At 35.6% G+C, this 17107-nt stretch overlaps 1 protein-coding gene and 1 long non-coding RNA gene across 6 annotated transcripts in view; one reads left to right on the plus strand and one right to left on the minus strand.

Moving 5' to 3' along the window:
• LOC100022226 (WD repeat-containing protein 19-like) overlaps positions 1–17107 on the minus strand; it is a 183417-nt gene that overhangs the window by 41417 nt on the left and 124893 nt on the right. For all 5 annotated transcript variants that reach the window (XR_469031.3, XM_007496551.3, XM_007496549.3 and 2 more), the window contains one exon: positions 5170–5247. Coding sequence is in view for 4 of the 5 variants with exons in the window: in XM_007496551.3 (XP_007496613.1) it covers positions 5170–5247 (78 nt within the window). In the remaining variant the exon portion in view is untranslated. The remainder of the gene's footprint in view (positions 1–5169; positions 5248–17107) is intronic.
• The window catches only part of LOC103105348 (uncharacterized), a 55421-nt gene that overhangs the window by 18254 nt on the left and 20060 nt on the right, over positions 1–17107 (plus strand). The gene's annotated exons all lie outside the window — the stretch shown is intronic.

Raw genomic sequence — 17107 nt, forward strand, 5'->3', positions numbered from 1 at the left:
ATTTTCATGTTGTTCATATTTGCAGATCTTTTAATATCAAAACCTTAATCATATACCTATCAAAATATATGATCAATCATGTTTTTCTTCTGCATTTCTGTTTCCACAGTTCTTTCTCTGGATGTGGATTGTGTTCTTGATCATAAGTTCCTCTGGATTGTCCTGGGTCATTGCATTCACTATTTGTTGATTGGGGAATGGCTTGATTTTTGTAAATTTGTCTTAGTTCCTTATCTATTTGGGAAATCAAACCTTTGTCAGAGTTTTGTTATAAAAATGTTCTCCCAGTTTGTTGCTTTTCTTCTAATTTTGGTTGCATTGATTTTGTTTGTACAAAAACTTTTTAATTTGATGTAATCAAAGTCGTTCATTTTTACATTTTGCAATGTTCTCCTATCTCTTCCTTGATTTTAAATTCCTTCCTTTCTCAAAGATCTGGCATGTATGCTATTCTATGTTCACCTAATTTATTTATGATTTCACTCTTTATATTTTAAGTCATTTACTCATTTTGATTTTATCTTGGTATGGGGTTGGGCCAATCACTTTTGCACTAGCTACACGCTCCTCCCTTCACCACCTTCACCCTTGGGTTAAACAATTCACCTCTACATGATCTTTAAACACTTGAATTACCTGCCTCTTTTTCTTATTGCCAATAATGCCTTGTCCAACACCAACACTAAATTTCTCCTACCACCCAACTCATTCACAGCATCCTGATGGAGTTAAGGAATATTACAAAATCACTTCCATTTCTTCTCCTCTCACTAAATTCTAAACCCTTTGCAATCTGGCTTCTGATCTCATCATTTAATTGAAATTACTATCTCCAAAGTTCTCCGCGATCTCTTAATTGCTAAATCAAAATGTCTTTTCTCATTGTTCATCTTTCTTGAACTCTCTTCAGTCTTTTCACTGTTGATCATCCTCTTTTGGATATTTTCTTCTCTGTAGGTTTTTATGACATTCTTTTCTCATGTTTCTTGTTCTACCTATTTGTCAATTTCTTCAATCTTCTTTGTTAATTCTTCCTTCTATTCAGGACTTTCTTCTCTTCTCCCTCCATATTATCTTGCATGGTAGTTTCATCAACTCCCATTATTCAATTATAATCTCTATGCAGAAATTGATTCCCAGATCTATATATCTAGCCCTGAACTCTCTCTCAAGGCCTAGTTTCACATCAGTAACTACCTCTTCATCCTGTCAAACTGGATGTCCTTTAGAAACCTCAAATGTAACATGTCCAGAAGAGACTTCATTATTTTCCCCACTAAACACTCTTTTCTTCCTCAACTCCATTACTCTTGAGAACACTACTATCCATCCTCCTCTTCAGTCAGGCTAACTGCCTCCTTTTTCAGTCATTCTCAACTCCTTACTCTCACTTTTCCTACAAACCAAATGGTGTTTAATGGTTACATTACAAATTTCTATTATTCTAATTTCAACTGGGACCTCATGATAGCAAGGTAATCATTACACTCATCCCTAATCATTCAAAATCCCACTCTCCCCAGAAGCTACTAAAAACTTCATCTCTCCTCCAACTACTATGGCATCCTTTTTATATCTTCTCTATCCTCATATACCCCCCTAAAATTTTTGAAGCAATTCACTAAGAACTTTATGCTCCCTTCATATCTTATCACTCGCCCATTATCACCCCCTTCGTATCTAATCTGTCATTTCTACCTTCACATCTCTAAAAAATGCACTCTTTTTCTACACTCACACAACTACCAACCCAATACAACCCTTCCTCATCTCATGCCTCTACTATTGTAATAGCCTTTTGGTAGGTCTCTCTGCCTCAGATACCTCGTTCAATCCATCCTATACTCAATTGCCAAAGTGATCTTCCAAAAGTGTATTTCACTAACCTATTCAAAACTGAGCTTCCTTCTTTCTGGAAGAGGAGCCAAGATGGCAAAATAGAAACAAGGAAATCTCAAACCACTTGAATCCTCACCAACCAAACTTAAAATACCACTTCAAAATGAATAATGGAGTGACAGTATCCACAAGGGGATGGAGTAAAGCAACCTTTCCTGCATTTCATTGGGGTGAGAGGGGGAAAAGGCCAACATCAAGCCCCACCACTCCTTGCCCACATCTATAGTTCAAAGTTCTCAACTGAATCACCTTGCCCAAGTATGAATGTACTCAATTCAAACCTTAAATTTTCAGTTTACCTTTTCATGTGTCTCTTAAGCATCAAATTTTCTAATTGAATTTTCTTTTCAGCTATGTTTTTTTGGTCAGGAAAGTATGAAATTCCTCTTTCATTAAATGTTATTTTCCCCCCCTGGAAGATTATGCTTAGTTTTACTGGGTATATAATTATTGGTTGTAGTCCTAGACTTCTGATTTTTTGGAATATCATATCCCATGCATTCTGGTCCTTTAATGTAGAAGCTTCTAAGTTCTATGGAACACAGACAACATGTTGCTCTACAATATCTGAATTATTCTCTTCTAGCTATTTAAAGTACTTTTTCCTTGGCCTAATAATTCTAGAATTTGGCTGTCATAGTTCTGGGATATTTTATGTGGGGATCTCTTTCAGGAAGTAGATTCTCTCAATTTCTATGTTTGCCTCTTTTTCAAGGATATCAGGGCAATTTACCCTGTAACATGGTGTTCCGGTTTTTGTTTTTTTTTATTGTGGCTTTCAGGTACACTGATGGTTCTTAATAATCTCTTCTATATCTGTTTTCCAGGTCAATTTTTTTTCCAGTGAGGTATTTTAGATTTTTTTTCATTTTTTAAAAAATTTGTATTATTGTTTCCTTATATCTTATAGTTTCATTAGCTTCTATTTGCCCAATTCTATTTTTAGGAGGTTATTTTTCCTTTTTTATTTGGCCAATCCTAACTTTCTATAGCAGATTTTTGGGGGATAGAAGGAGCACTGTTCCAAATTTGTATAGTACTCTTCTCTGGTACTTAGGTAGGATTGGCTACCTTTGTTTCCCATGGTTGTCTATTGAGGGGATGACTCTGCTGGCTTGCTCTGAGGAGGCTTGCAACTGTTTTGTCCAGCTAGATTCAGCACTCTCTGTTACCAGTCCCCCTGCACTTTCATGGACTGACCTAGTCCCTGCTCTGCTCTTTCAACCTTGGGAACTCTGCTACTACATGGGGAGTTTGTAGGTTCCTTCTCTCTCTGCCTTTGCTGCCTGTTCCAAATGGCTTAGGCTAGGCCAGTCCCCTACTGCCACTTCATTGCCTCAGGTACTCTGTTGCCATGAGGGAGTTTATAGGTTTCCTTCCTCTCAACTACCCCTGTCAAGTGGCTTAGGTTGAACCAGTGCCCCCTTCTCTGCCTTCTATACTTGTGTCAAAGCTGGCCCTATCCCTGTTATGCTGCTTCATTGCCTCTGGCAGTCACAAAATGTTACGTTTATCCGAGTTCTGCTGGTTCTCACAGATCTGTGCTACATGGGCTATGGTCTCCTCTTAACCCAGTAAGATATATTCCTTCTGCTTTCCTTTGTTGTGAGGTGATTCATTCTCTCTCTCTCTCTCTCTCTCTCTCTCTCCCTCTCTCCCCCCCTCTCTCCCCCCCTCTCTCTTTCTCTCTCTCTCTCTCCCTCCTCCATCTATCTCTCCCCCTCCCCCTTTTCCCCCTTCTTCCTCCCCCCCCCCAGGGAGTGGAGTGTCCTTTAATTCTGCCATCTTAGCTTCCAGCATGTAAAGTTTTTAAGACCTTTGGCCATAGTTCCAAATTATTCTCAGGAATGTTTGGATAAGGGGGAAGCTGGGTAGCTCTGTGAACTGAGAGACAGGCCAAAAGATGGAAGGTCCTAGGTTCAAATCTGGCCTCAGATACTGCCCAGCTGTGTGGCTCTGGTCAGGTGACTTGACCCCTATTGCCTAGCCCTTATTGTTCTCTTGGAACTCTTCCTTACTCTTCTGCCTTGGAACCGATACATAGTATTGATTCTAAGGCGGAAGGTAAGGGTTTAAAAAAATGTTTCAGTAATTTCACAATTCCACCAGCGGTGCATTAGTGTACCACTTTTCCCATATCCTTCTAGCATTTACTATTTTCCTTTTCTGTCATATTAGCTAATCTGATAGGTATAAGGTATCAAGGAACAGTTCTACCATAAGTCATCTAACTCTCTGGGATTCTTAGATAGAAATTAAAGGAGGAGTCTCCCAAATACTTGGATATGAAGTAGTCATATATAACCTTTTCAAATATAGCAATAAACAAAGCAAAAACTTCATTAATTTGACTACAAAATTTGTGGTATTTCAAACAGAAGAAATTTGACCAGAGATTCTAAATCCACATATGACTAATCATAATATCCATTCTGTCTCAAAACAATTTTATCCATTTATGAAATAAGTATCTGTGGAATCTCCTATATACATAGTGCTTTGGGTCAAAAAGATATTCAAAATACTGATCCTACACTGGCGGAACATATATGTATCAATACCATCTCTCTCCCTGGTGGTGTGGTTGTTTTGCTTTTTATTTTCTCCATACATCTCTTATCTTTTTTGTCTTATAAATGTCATTATATCTATGTTTTTACATACTCTAATACTTTAAACAGCAACTTGATCATATGAAAGTATATTCTAGGTCAATTTAAATATTCAAAAAGCCCCTACTACTGGTACCATCCTTACTATAACCCTCTCTCTAAAACTTTGCTCCTATCTTAGTTTCTGATACACCATCAGGAAGATAAATAGGTAAGACATTGTGTGGTAAGATTTTGTGCATGCACACGCATGCACACATGCACACACACACTGTCCTTTTGCTTTGGCATTCTCTCACAGTCTTGTTATTCTTGTAGCCTTTTCAATGATGTCTTTCCACCTCAATGATGCCTCTCTATATTATATCCAATTGCTATATTCAGAGCAGTGGTACCTCTTCTTTTCCAAAATTCAATTATATACTTCAATATTTTAAAACTGACAAGTTTTCGATATGTTAAGACTTTAATAAAACCGTTTTTCTTTTAAAACTTTTCACCAACTCAAGTTTCTTATTACCTCCATCCCACATTAGTTTAAATTAGGTTTTACAATCTTCTAGGACTTAAGATGAATTCATTTGAAGAAAACCTACATAAAAGCATTTGCCACAAAAGAATATGTCTGAAAACAGCACAGGCATAATGACTTTAATACCTTAGGCATGCCATCACTTTCACCCATGAGATGATCTATAAGCTGATTGGTCAAAGATTCATCATTTGCCTGTCCAACCTATTAAAGGAAAACAAAAGCAATTTTTATATTTCCCTAAAAATCCTTTGAGCTTATCATCTAAATGAAAGTTAAACAGTATTAAACAATAATTAGTCTAGGCATCATTGAAAAAAAAAATCAAGAGGTCTTCATGTTTCCCTGAATTTATCATTGCCACTTCCTTCTTCTCTGTCAATTTGCTCCATGGAAATAAATATCTAAGGTAGAGGGAAAGTGGTAAGGGCAGTATAAGCTAAATTTGCACACTTCTAGGTATAAATCATGAGTCTAGCACCTACCTAATAATTAATACCATTATGCTAGCCCAAAAGAATTCAGAAGGTCAGAATTTAGAGTCATGACAATCTAACTTTCTTTCATGTTGTTTCCTATAAGCTTGAGGTACAGAGATATGATGGCCAGTTGAGTCTCCTATGGGTTTAAGGAGCATGAATCAATAATAGATGAGTATATGTGATTCAGGTTCCTCAGTCTGAATGACTTGATCATGTCATTTAGGTATTTTATAGTGGAAAGAGAATTAAATATAATTTTCCTTTATTAAAAGTTAAGGTTTATGATAATGATTAGTGATCTTTATGTTTCCATAAAAAGATACCAGAAGTGGGGTGGGGAGTAGCTAGGTGGCTCAGTAGATAGAGAGCCAAGTCTAGAGACAGGAAGTCTTAGGTTCAAATCTGGCCTCAGACCCTTCCTAAATATGTGACCCTGGGCAAGTCATTTAACCTCCATTGCCTATTCCTTATATGTAGTATTGAGTCTTAGATGGAAGGGAGGGTTTTAATTTTTTTTCAAAGATACTAAAAGCAAATATGGAGGAAAAAATACTGAATTTGTTGTCTTATAATAGCTTTGCATACAAAAAAAGTTAAATAAAAACATTTTTTCTTTTAAAATTAAAAACAAATCACAAAATCTTAAAAATTGGTTGAGAGCTCAGAGGCCAAGACCATCTGAATGGAAAATCCTTCTAACATAATCTAAGACAGGCTCTGCTTGAAGATCTCCAAGGAGAGTAAACATACTACTTTCTGAGGCAATTGATTTCATTCTTAGATAACTCTACTACAAAATGTTCTCATATACATACATGAGTATAAATCATTAGTGGTATAATTTTCATTGCTCAATTTGCTAAGTAAAACAAGCTTAATTCCTCTCCTATGTGACAACCCTTTAAATACTTGAAGAAATCTATCATGTTCTCTCATATCCTGCCTTCTCTAGGCTAAGCATTCCCAGTTCCTTTGATATGATCTTTATGGCATGGTTTTTAATACCCTAACCAATTTGATCAGTCTTCTGAACCTGGTCTAGTTTTCCAACATCCTTCCTAAAATGATGCATACAGAATTGAACATAACTCTTCAAAAGTAGAAGCAGAGTCAAGATGGCAGCTTAGAGGCAGCAAAAGTTCAGACCTCTGAAAACTCTTCCTCACCAATTAAATATTATCTCATTTGGTCCTCACAAAAACCTTAAAAAATAGGTGCTGTTATTATCCCCACTTTACAATGTAGGAAACTGAGGCAAACAAAGATTAGGTAACTCTCAAGATCACAAAACTAATAAATATCTGAGACTGAATTCAAACTCAAGTATTCCTGATTCAAGGCCCAGGATTCTAGGCCCAGATTCTAGATCTACAGATCTCTGGAAGATCTGTAAATCATCTATACAGAGATGATAACTGTACCCATGAGAGATGTCAGTCATTTACTACATCAATCCTTCATCCCATTTTCCTAACTCTTCCAATAGATTAGCCCCACTATCATCCTTTTTTCCCAATCTTCAATCTCTTCCAGCAACTATATCATAGTCTCCCCCATACTTAAAAATTGTTAGCAGATACCACTTTCTCCACTAGCTTATACTTCTCATCTTTGTAGCTAAATTCCTTGAAAAAGTTCCTTGTCCTAGGTTTCTCTACTTCTTCTTCCCTTATTCCAGTCTAAATCCTCTGAAATATGACTCCCAGCCTCCTCTTTCAACTGGAATTGCCCTGCCAAAGTTAATAGGGATCTCATAATTGCCAAATCTAATGAACTTTTGTCAGTCCTCCTCCTTCTTGACCTCCCTTCATTTATTTGATCCCATTGACCATGCTCTCATCTCTGGGGTTTTGATGACACTGCTCCATCTTCATTGCCTTCTTGATTGGTTGTTCCTTGTCCCTTGTTTATTCATCATCAGTTGTGTTGGGAGCTGAAACTATTTTATGTAGACTGGCCTAGTTTTCCTTTAAGAGAACACCATTAGGTTTTGATTAATCTGTTGAGACAAGGTTTGAGACACTGGTACGACTTCTCTGCCACCTAAGATGTAAGTCTAGGGAGAATCAGTGTTCCAGGAATTTAAAGGAATCATCACTGTTCTTCAGAGATGGCTTTCCATTTTAGGGTTGGTGCTTTGGTATATGCAGAGATGAAGGGGTTTTGTATTTTATTTGAATTAGCAATTGGGACTTTTTTGTACCTGTTTTGTTATATCTTTGCATATTTTTCTAAACTTATTCTAAATAGTTGCTTCTATTGAATTTTATGGTCTGGCAATATTGCACTACCCTCTAAGTCTAACCTGAATCACTATACTGACCTTATTTATCTAGAATATTTGGCATTAGTCAGCAGGAATGAATAATGACGGTGTTTAATTTCATTATTGAGGTAGAGGAAAAGTGGTTGGAAGAAAGGGTGACTCAAGTAATTAGGTAGTCAGACAAAGGACTTTGGTAGCCTATTGCTGTAACCCTCTTAGAAATATATGAGGAGGGAGGTGGAGCCAATATGGCAGAGAAGGTACTGGCACCCATCTGATTTATATCAAATTACTGGCCAAAAATCTATGATATAATGCATCAAAATGAATACTGGAGCAGTATAACTCACAAAAAGACAAGGTGAAGTAATTTTTCAGCTGAAAACAACTTTGAAGGCCAGCACTGTGAAACCAGTGCACTAGGATGGAAGTGAAGTGCAGAATGCCAAGGCAGGCCCCACCATGGTAACAAGGATTCCAGCCAACTGAACTGGCAGCAAAGGCTTCTAGAACCCCAGCCACAGATGGTAAATGGGTTCAGACAACTGTTCAAAAGGAGATTACGGGAGTCCCTTTGTTTGCCCTGGGTGTAAAGACTCTTGTTGTAGATCTGGGGCACAGTTACAGGGTAAGGTAGAGCACCATCATATACCAATACTCTCAGCAACAAGGGAGCAGAGGGTCCTATCCACAATTTCAAGAGAAAAAGAGTGCTTGGAAGTGCTCACAATTCAGAGCACAAACCAGAAGAATACTAAACACATCTTTCCTTATATCTTACCGCCCTGGAAGAAGTGAAGCTAGATCCCCAGTGGTAACTCTGAATGCCACTGCACAAAGAAACTGAAGCTTAGAATAGTACTCCCTTCACCACAATTACTGAGTCTAACATTAATAGCTTTTTTAAATTTAAAAAAAAAGAAAAAAGCAGGAAAATTAGCAAACAACAACAACAACAAAAAAGAAACTAAACAGAATTTAATTTGGTGATTGGGTAGATTCAAACTCAGAAGACAACAAAGTCAAAACTGCTGTATCTAAAGCCTCTAAGAAAAATGTTAATTGTTCTCAAGTTCAAAAAGAATGCATGGAGAAGCTAAAAGGGATTTTTAAAAATAAATAAGAGAGGTGGAAGAAAAACTGGGAAAAGAAATGAGAGTGATCTAAGAAAATCATAAAAAAGAGGCAACAGATCTATATAAAGGAGGCACAAAAATATTGAAGAAATTAATACCTTAAAACACAGAATAGTTCAATTGTTTTTTAAAAAGGCACAAAAATCCAAAGGAGAGAAGAACTTCTTAAAAAGCAGCATTGGTCAATTAGAAAAAGATATGCAAAAATGCACTTTAAGAAAACTTCTTAAAAGACAGAATTGGCCCTTTGAGAAAAGAGGTACAAAAATTCACTGAGGATAAGAACTCTTTACAAAGTACAATTGACCAAATGGAAATAAAGTACAAAAGCTCACTCAAGAAAATCATTCCTTAAAAATTAGAATTGGGCATAGAAGAGAATGTTACTCCATGAGACATCAAGAAATAATGAGACAAAGTCAAAAGAATGAAAAAATAGATGAAAATATGAAATATCTCATGGGGAAAACTATTGACCTAGAAAATAAATCCAGAGAGATGAATATATAGTAATACAAGTCATTCTCCAAAAACAAATGGTCAAAGGAAACGAATAGACAGTTCTCAGACAAAACAATTAAAACTCTCTATAGCCATGTAAAAAGAAAAGTTCTTACATCTCTATTATTTAGAGAAATTCAGATTAAAATAATTCTGAGGTACCACCCCACACCTATCAGATTGTCTATTATGACAGAAAAGGAAAATGGCACAATTTGATCAGGATATGGAAAACCTGAGATGTGGATGAATTGTAGAGGGTGTTTAGAATGGATTCAATCATTCAGGAGAGCAATTTGGACCAATATCCAAAGGGCTATAAAATAGTACATGTTCTTTTGTAGCCCAAAGAGATAAAAGGGGAAAAAAAGATGAAGGACCTATATGTTCAAAAAAATTTAAAGCAGTTCTTTTTTAAAGGGGCAAAATTTTGGAAAGTGGGTGGATATCCATCAATTGGGGAATGACTAAGTTATAGTATATAGTTACAATGGAATAATACTATTGTGTAAGAAATGACAAGCAGGAGGAACTCAGAAAAACCTGGAAAGACTTACATAAACTGAAGCAGAGTAAAATAAGCAAAACCAAAAAAAATTGTACACAGCAACAGGAATACTATACAATGAACAACTGTGAACAACAGCAATACAATGATCCAAAACTATCCCAAAGGACTCATTACAAAAAATGCCATCTATTTCCAGAGAAAAAAACTGAGTCTGAATCCAGACCAAAGCAAATGTTTTTCACTTTCTAATTTTTTTCCCATTTGAATTTTCTTCTAGAAAAGGATTAATATGGGAAAATGTAATGGAGTATTAAATAGAATGAATCCTGCTAGACTGAGGACGGAGGTTCTAAGGCTGAGGCTGTTATTTTAACTGTAGGACAGCAAAATGACCAGGCTATATGGGTTATAATGGCTTGGGAAGGGAAAATGGACATATAAATGTTTAAGGAGTTTGAAAACTGTCAACTTGTTATTTGCTGTTTAGAGGGACAAACACTTTTTCTCAGCACAGGAGAGGAAGAAATATGAACTGAAAGTTGAGCAGCAATAGCAGTAGAGAGTTACCACCTCTTACCATAGAATTTCTTCTAGCAGAAGCTAAAATGGCAGAGTAAAAAACACTCTGAGTTCATACAAACCCAAAAGTAGCCAGATAAATCCCAACACCAGATTTCCCTCTGTCCCAGGAGCAGAGAAGAACGTCAACATACAGGCAAGCTAACAACATTAAAAAAATACTTGAAAAAATGAGCAAAAGACAAAGAAATAACCTGACCTTGGAAAGTTACTTTAGTAACAAGATCAAAATACAAACTCAGAAAAGGACAACAATTCCCAAACTGAAACATGTAAACCTCAAAGGAAAGTGTGAAAAGGTTTCAGGTCCCAAAAGAACCCCTGGAGGAACATAAAAAGTTTAAAATCAAATAATAAGAGAACTGTATAGAGCCTCATTAGTGAAGCCCTGGCAGTCTCAGTTGAGTATAGAAATCCATCTTACCCAAAAGGAAAGGATGAGCGGAGAATAAAGAAGAAGAAGAGGGGAACAGACAAAAAGAAAAGTGAATGGGGAAAGGTGGTGGTCAGAAGCAAAACATTTGTGAACAATGAAAAGCTAAAAGGATAGAGGATTAACAGGGAGAAAATAAGATGGAGGGTAACACAGTAATCATAATTGTGAATGTGGTGAATTCATCCATAAAGCAGAAAAGAATAGCAGAGTGAATTAAAAGACAGAATCTCATATTATACTGTCTACAAGAAAACATATTTAAATCAAGGAGACACACACAGAGTAAAGGTAAAGGGCTGGAGCTAGAATCTATTATGCTTCAAGTAAAGTAAGGAAAGTAGGGATAATAAGCATGATCACAGACGAAGTAAAACTAAAAACTGATCTAATTAAAAGAGATAAGGAAGGAAATTATATCTTGATAAAAGGTACCAGAGACACTGAAACAATGTCAATACAAACATATGCATAAAATGGCAAAATCCAAATTATTAAAGGAAAGGTTACTTGAATTAGAGGAGGAAATATATAATAAAAAGTTAACTAGTAGGGGACCTCAACTTTTCCCTCTCAGAAGTAGGTCAATCCAACCAAAAATAAACAATAAAGAATAAATAGGTAAATAGAACTTTAGAAAAGTTTGATATGGCAAACTTCTGGAGAATGATGATTGTAAAACAGAAAATAATATACCTTTTCTCAGCAGTACAAGACACTGTAACAAAAATTGACCATGTAATAGGACATAAATAGCATACAATCAAATGTGGAAAAGTATAAATTTTAAATGTACTCTTTTCAGATTCAAAGACAATAAAAATTACATTCAACAAAGGGTAGCAGAAAGACTAAAAATTAATTAGAAACTAAATAATCTTATTCTAAAGAATGAGAAGGGGGAAACTAGGTGGTTCAGTGGATTTAGAGCCAGGCCTAGAGATGGGAGGTCTTGGGTTCAAATCTGGCCTCAGATACTTCCTAGGTGTATGACCCTGGGCAAGTTACTTAAACCTCATTCCCAACCCTTACTGCTCTTCTGCCTTAGAACCAATATACAGTATTGATTCTAAGATGGAAGTTGAGGGTTTAAATTTAAAAAAATATTAATGGATCAAAGAACAAATTATAGAAACAATAATTTCACTAATGAGAATTACAATGAGGAGACAACATACCAAAATTTATGGGATACAACCAAAGCAGTATTAGGGGAAATTTTATCATTCTAAATGTCTATATCACTAAAATAGAAAAAGAGAAGCTCAATGAATTGAGAATACAATTAAAAAATAAAATGAATTTTAAATTGCCAATTAAAAATCCTGAAAATCAAAGGAGAGATTAATGAAACTAAAAACAAGAAAACATTTGAGCTAATTGATAAGACAATGAGTTGTTTTTATGAAAATAAGAGATAAACCATTGGTTAATTGGATTTTAAACAAGAAAAAAAGACAGTTACCAATATCAAAAATGAAAAAGTCAAATTCACAACCAATAAAGAATAAATTAATATAATTATTCAGAATTATTTTGCCAAACTATATGTCAATAATCTGACAATCTAAGTTAAATAGATAAATATTTAAAGAAATATAAACTGTACAGATTAACAGAAGAGAATATAGAATATTTAAAGAACTCTATCTCAGGAAAAAACTGAACAAGCTATGAATGGATTCCTGAAGAAATGTTTTTTGGGAAAATTTGAACACTAATATGCTGTTGGTGGAGCTGTGAACTAAATATAAACATTCTGAGGAGCAATATAGAACCATGCCCAAAGAAGCATGAAACTATGCATACCCTTTCACTCAGAAATACTACTACTAGATCTGTATCTCTAAGAGATCAAAGAAAAAGGAAAAGGACTTATACAAAAATATTTATAGCAGTTCTTTTTGTAGTTGGAAAGACTTGGAAACTGATGACATGTCCATCAATTGGGGAATGGGGAATGGCGAATGGGGAATGAACAAGTTGAGCTATTATATGGTTGAAATGGAATACTATTGTGCCATAAAAAATTATGAACAGCTTTTTCAGAAAAAAACCTAGAAAGATTTACATGAACTGATGCAAAGTAAAGTGGGTAGAACCAGAAGAATTTTTATATAGTTCCAGAAATATTGTAAGATAATCAAGTGTGAAAGACTAAACTATTATCAGCAATGCAAGGATCCAAGATAACCCCAAGAGACTCATGATGAAAAATGCTATCCATTGCCATAGAATGAATTGAGTCTGAATACAGAATGAAGCATACAGTTTTTAGATTTATTTCATTCATGAGTTTTTTTCTTGTATGTGTAATATGTGTCATCTTTCAAGACATGAAAAACCAGTATAAACTATATCAGATTATTTGCCATCCTGGGGAAGGGAATATGGATCACAAAATGTCAGAAAGCAAATGTTAAAAATTATTTCTACATATAATTGAAAATTTTTATTAAAAAAAAGAAAGAACAGATGAAAAGAAACGTCAAATGAAGACACTGAGAAGAAAAATTAAAGGTAGACTGAAATGCTGTAGAAATAGTAGAGACTGAGAAGATAAGACTGTGCTGGAGTCACTTTGTCAAAGACTGAGAGAAATTCTTTTAAAAGATCTGCTCTTTCCCTAATTTTCCCTATCCATGCCTGTCTAGTAAGGCAATGTAATTACACACTCTTATTCTCTTCCCTTCCCTTCCCTTCCCTTCCCTATATATTTCCTGTTTTCTTTTTTGTTTTGTTTTGTTTGCCTCAAACATAAATAGTATTGCTGTAATCTAAAAAAATTAAATAGGGCAAACTGTCAATTCTGTCTGTTAAGAATTTTCATCACTATGCTCTAAGTTATTGTGATTACAATAATCTTTCTTGTAATATAAATTCTATAATAAAGAGCCACCTGGACCTGAAAGTTATTATATTGCCTTTAGGCTTTAAAAGGAACTAATTGTTCTAGCAGGATATGATGGTTAAATTTCTGGAGAAAAAGGGGATAGAGAATAGAGGATAATGATCAGAGATAGATCACACTGTAAACTATTCTCCAAGGAGGAGAAAGGAAAGGCATGGGAAGGATCCAGCTTCATTCCTATCCAACAGAGCAGGTAGAAGAGAACAAAAAGGATTGAGAACCCAATAGCCTAGTCTATACTCACAGCTACAATACTTATGACTGCTATTATGCTAATTTTTGTGTATAGGGCCAAATGGAAGTCCTTAGATTATCTTGAATCATTTTCAGATAGCATTAAACAATATCAGGTCTAGGTAGAGTGAAAAATAATTCTTTAGTAATGGGAATGAAGTTGTCAATATGGTAAACCTAGGGTCTAGGTGAGTGGTATGGACTTACTTAACCATGCCAATCCCTTCTTCTCTTATTCTGTGGCTGAAATTAGTTAATTAACCAATTACTTTCACTTAGAAAAAATATTCAGTATATTTTCACTGTACCAGAATTCTTCCTTATGCTGCCAATCTGATGAGCATTAACTTAAAAGAGGCCCCATTTCCTGAAAAAGGTTCAACATCATAATAATGTAATATTGACTGATCTGAATGAAGCCACATTGGCCAAAGCCCCAATACTGGATGGATGTTTACATAAGAGATGGAGGTTGGAAGTTCAACCCAATAAATTAGATGGGGAGAACTCAGATGATTCCAAATGTAGTCCATAATATATTACTGACTCTTCTTCACACTCTTAAAAACAATCTCAGAGTCTTATTAAACTATTTGGAGAACATGTATTCCCCAACTCAATATTCTGATGGTCTCCATCCACTGAACTGCCTATAATCCTGCTTCTTTCAAGGGTAGCCCAGAATAGGCTATAATACTAGAAAACTCAAAGCAGATTTTCCAACAGTCTTTTACCTCTGGGTCCTTTTAACCCTTTGAGGTTTGTTTTTGAGGTCTCTGCCCATAAGAACTATAATAGTGTAAAATGGAGATTTGAACCCCAGTCAGAGGTTATTTTATCATAAGACTAAAGGCAACAAGAAATAATTCTTTTTTTTAAAACTCTTACCCTACATTTTTGAATCAATTGTATTGATTCCAAGGCAAAAGAGTGGTAATGGCTAGGCAATTTGTTGTCATTGTTCAGCTTTGCCCAACTCTTCATGACCCTCATTAGAGTGATTTGCCATTTCCTTCTACAGTGGATTAGGCAAATAAAGGTTAAATGACTTGCCTGGTATCACACAGCTAGGAAGTGTCTGAGAATGGATTTAAGCCCTGGTTTTCCTAACTCCAGGCTTAGCTGTCTATCCACTAAGTCATCCAGCTTCCCCTTTGACCAGATTAAAGGGCCATTAATTAGACTTTTTTTGGATCCTTAATATCCCTGAAGTAGCCACCTACCACACCAGCAATTCCGAGACTATCATTGAGCGTTAGTTGCCTTAGAAAACACAACAATTGATCTTATCTTTATCTTTCATTCAGAATTGACCATTATGAGATGGGTGATGCAAGAAAGTTCTCTAACAAAATTTATAAGAGCATCCAACATACATTTTTGAGTACAGACAATATAAGAATTTCTTGTATTTGACAATGTATTTGCTACAAAGGTTTGGTTTGGTTTGGAAGGGAAGGAAAGGAAAGGAAAGGAAAGAAAATAAAAGTATCTTGTTGATGTAACAATAAAATACAATGGAAAAAGGGTTCTGTTTGTAAATGGAAATCTTATATTTGAGATTGTCCTTATCATTATTTGTATTGTTTCTCCTCCAGTAGTACTTATGCTAGGCTTTCTAAGAATTATTTAAAGCCTATTTTAGAGGTAGAAGATTCACAACAGAAATTTTGAGACTTTGCCACCAAGGAGTGGGATGTGGTAAGAGTGTCATCTATTTTGTATAAGCTAGATTGATTTTCATTTCATGGACAGTGGAAGTTATCTGTAGGATTTGGCAAATCCAAGAGAATAGGACTTGATCATTCATTAGTTTGGATTCCTGAGATTTAAAATGCCCAGTTTAAGGAGAGTTTGTACTCTTCAATGTAAGAACAATTACCACTCATCACAGGGTTGCCTATCTGACCTTGTGTTATCATTGCTATGGTGAATATGGAAGCATTTCATATAAATTAGCAACTAGGAATTATATCCTTTCTAACATTATTATAAGTAAAGTGGCTTTTATTGCATTTTATGTTCCGCAAGTGCTACACTACATTCCTATAATTGGACTAGCCTGAGCTAAGTCTAAGAGGAATGTCCACTTCACATTGTACCTATAAATGTGGATATAACCCAGAGTTCTGTCCTAGGCCATCTTTTATTTCTTTCTACATTCTCTCATTTGGTGATTTCAGTATATCTCATGGGTTTAATTACCAATTCTATAACAATGTTTGCTAGATATCTATGTCCAGCTCTAGACTCTTTTCTAAGCTTCAGTTCTACATCAGCAGTTGCCTATTAGACATTTCTAATCAGATGCTCTGTAGGAATATCTAATTCAATATATCCAAAGCAGAACTTATATTACCCTTACCACCCTCAAACTGTGAACCTTAAAAATTCCCAGACCTTACTTCATAAAATTGGATTAAGACCATTCCCCATTTGGGCTGTGAACTCTACTTAGATCAGGAATATGAGAACTCTACTTCACCTACTTAAGCCTGCCCTAGGGGAAGATAAAGTTGTAAACTCTTTTCTGAACAATGAGGCAAAAAGTTCTTAAGATAAGTACCTATAAAGGTTAAGCAACTTGTGAATTTACAAGGAACAAAGAGCTGAGAAACTTACTCAGAGCTTTCCTGGTGTGAATTACTCAAAAATTACACCTTCTTAGATGTGGACTAAGAATGGTCTGTCCTTTGAAAAACGTCTACTGTGATTGGTAGATGAAAGAACTTAGGGGAGGTGACATAGAAGAAAATTCCTTATATAAGGAGATGACAGGCTTTTAAAAGAAGACCAGTCTCGAAGGAGGCTGTTGGGAGAGAACTCTGGAAACAGGCTCTTGGGACAGTCTCTGGCTGGAACTCCCTTTGAGGAGGACTCTGGCTGGAACTCCCTCTAAGGAGACTCTGTCTCTCCTGGGTCTCTCTCGTGACAGTCAGCTGGGAAGTCTGAATTGCAGCTGGTGCCTCTCTGATCACTAGAATCCTTGCTTGGACAGATCTTGTGGTGAG

Source organism: Monodelphis domestica, chromosome 6 (assembly GCF_027887165.1).
Source record: "Monodelphis domestica isolate mMonDom1 chromosome 6, mMonDom1.pri, whole genome shotgun sequence".
NCBI lineage: Eukaryota > Metazoa > Chordata > Mammalia > Didelphimorphia > Didelphidae > Monodelphis > Monodelphis domestica.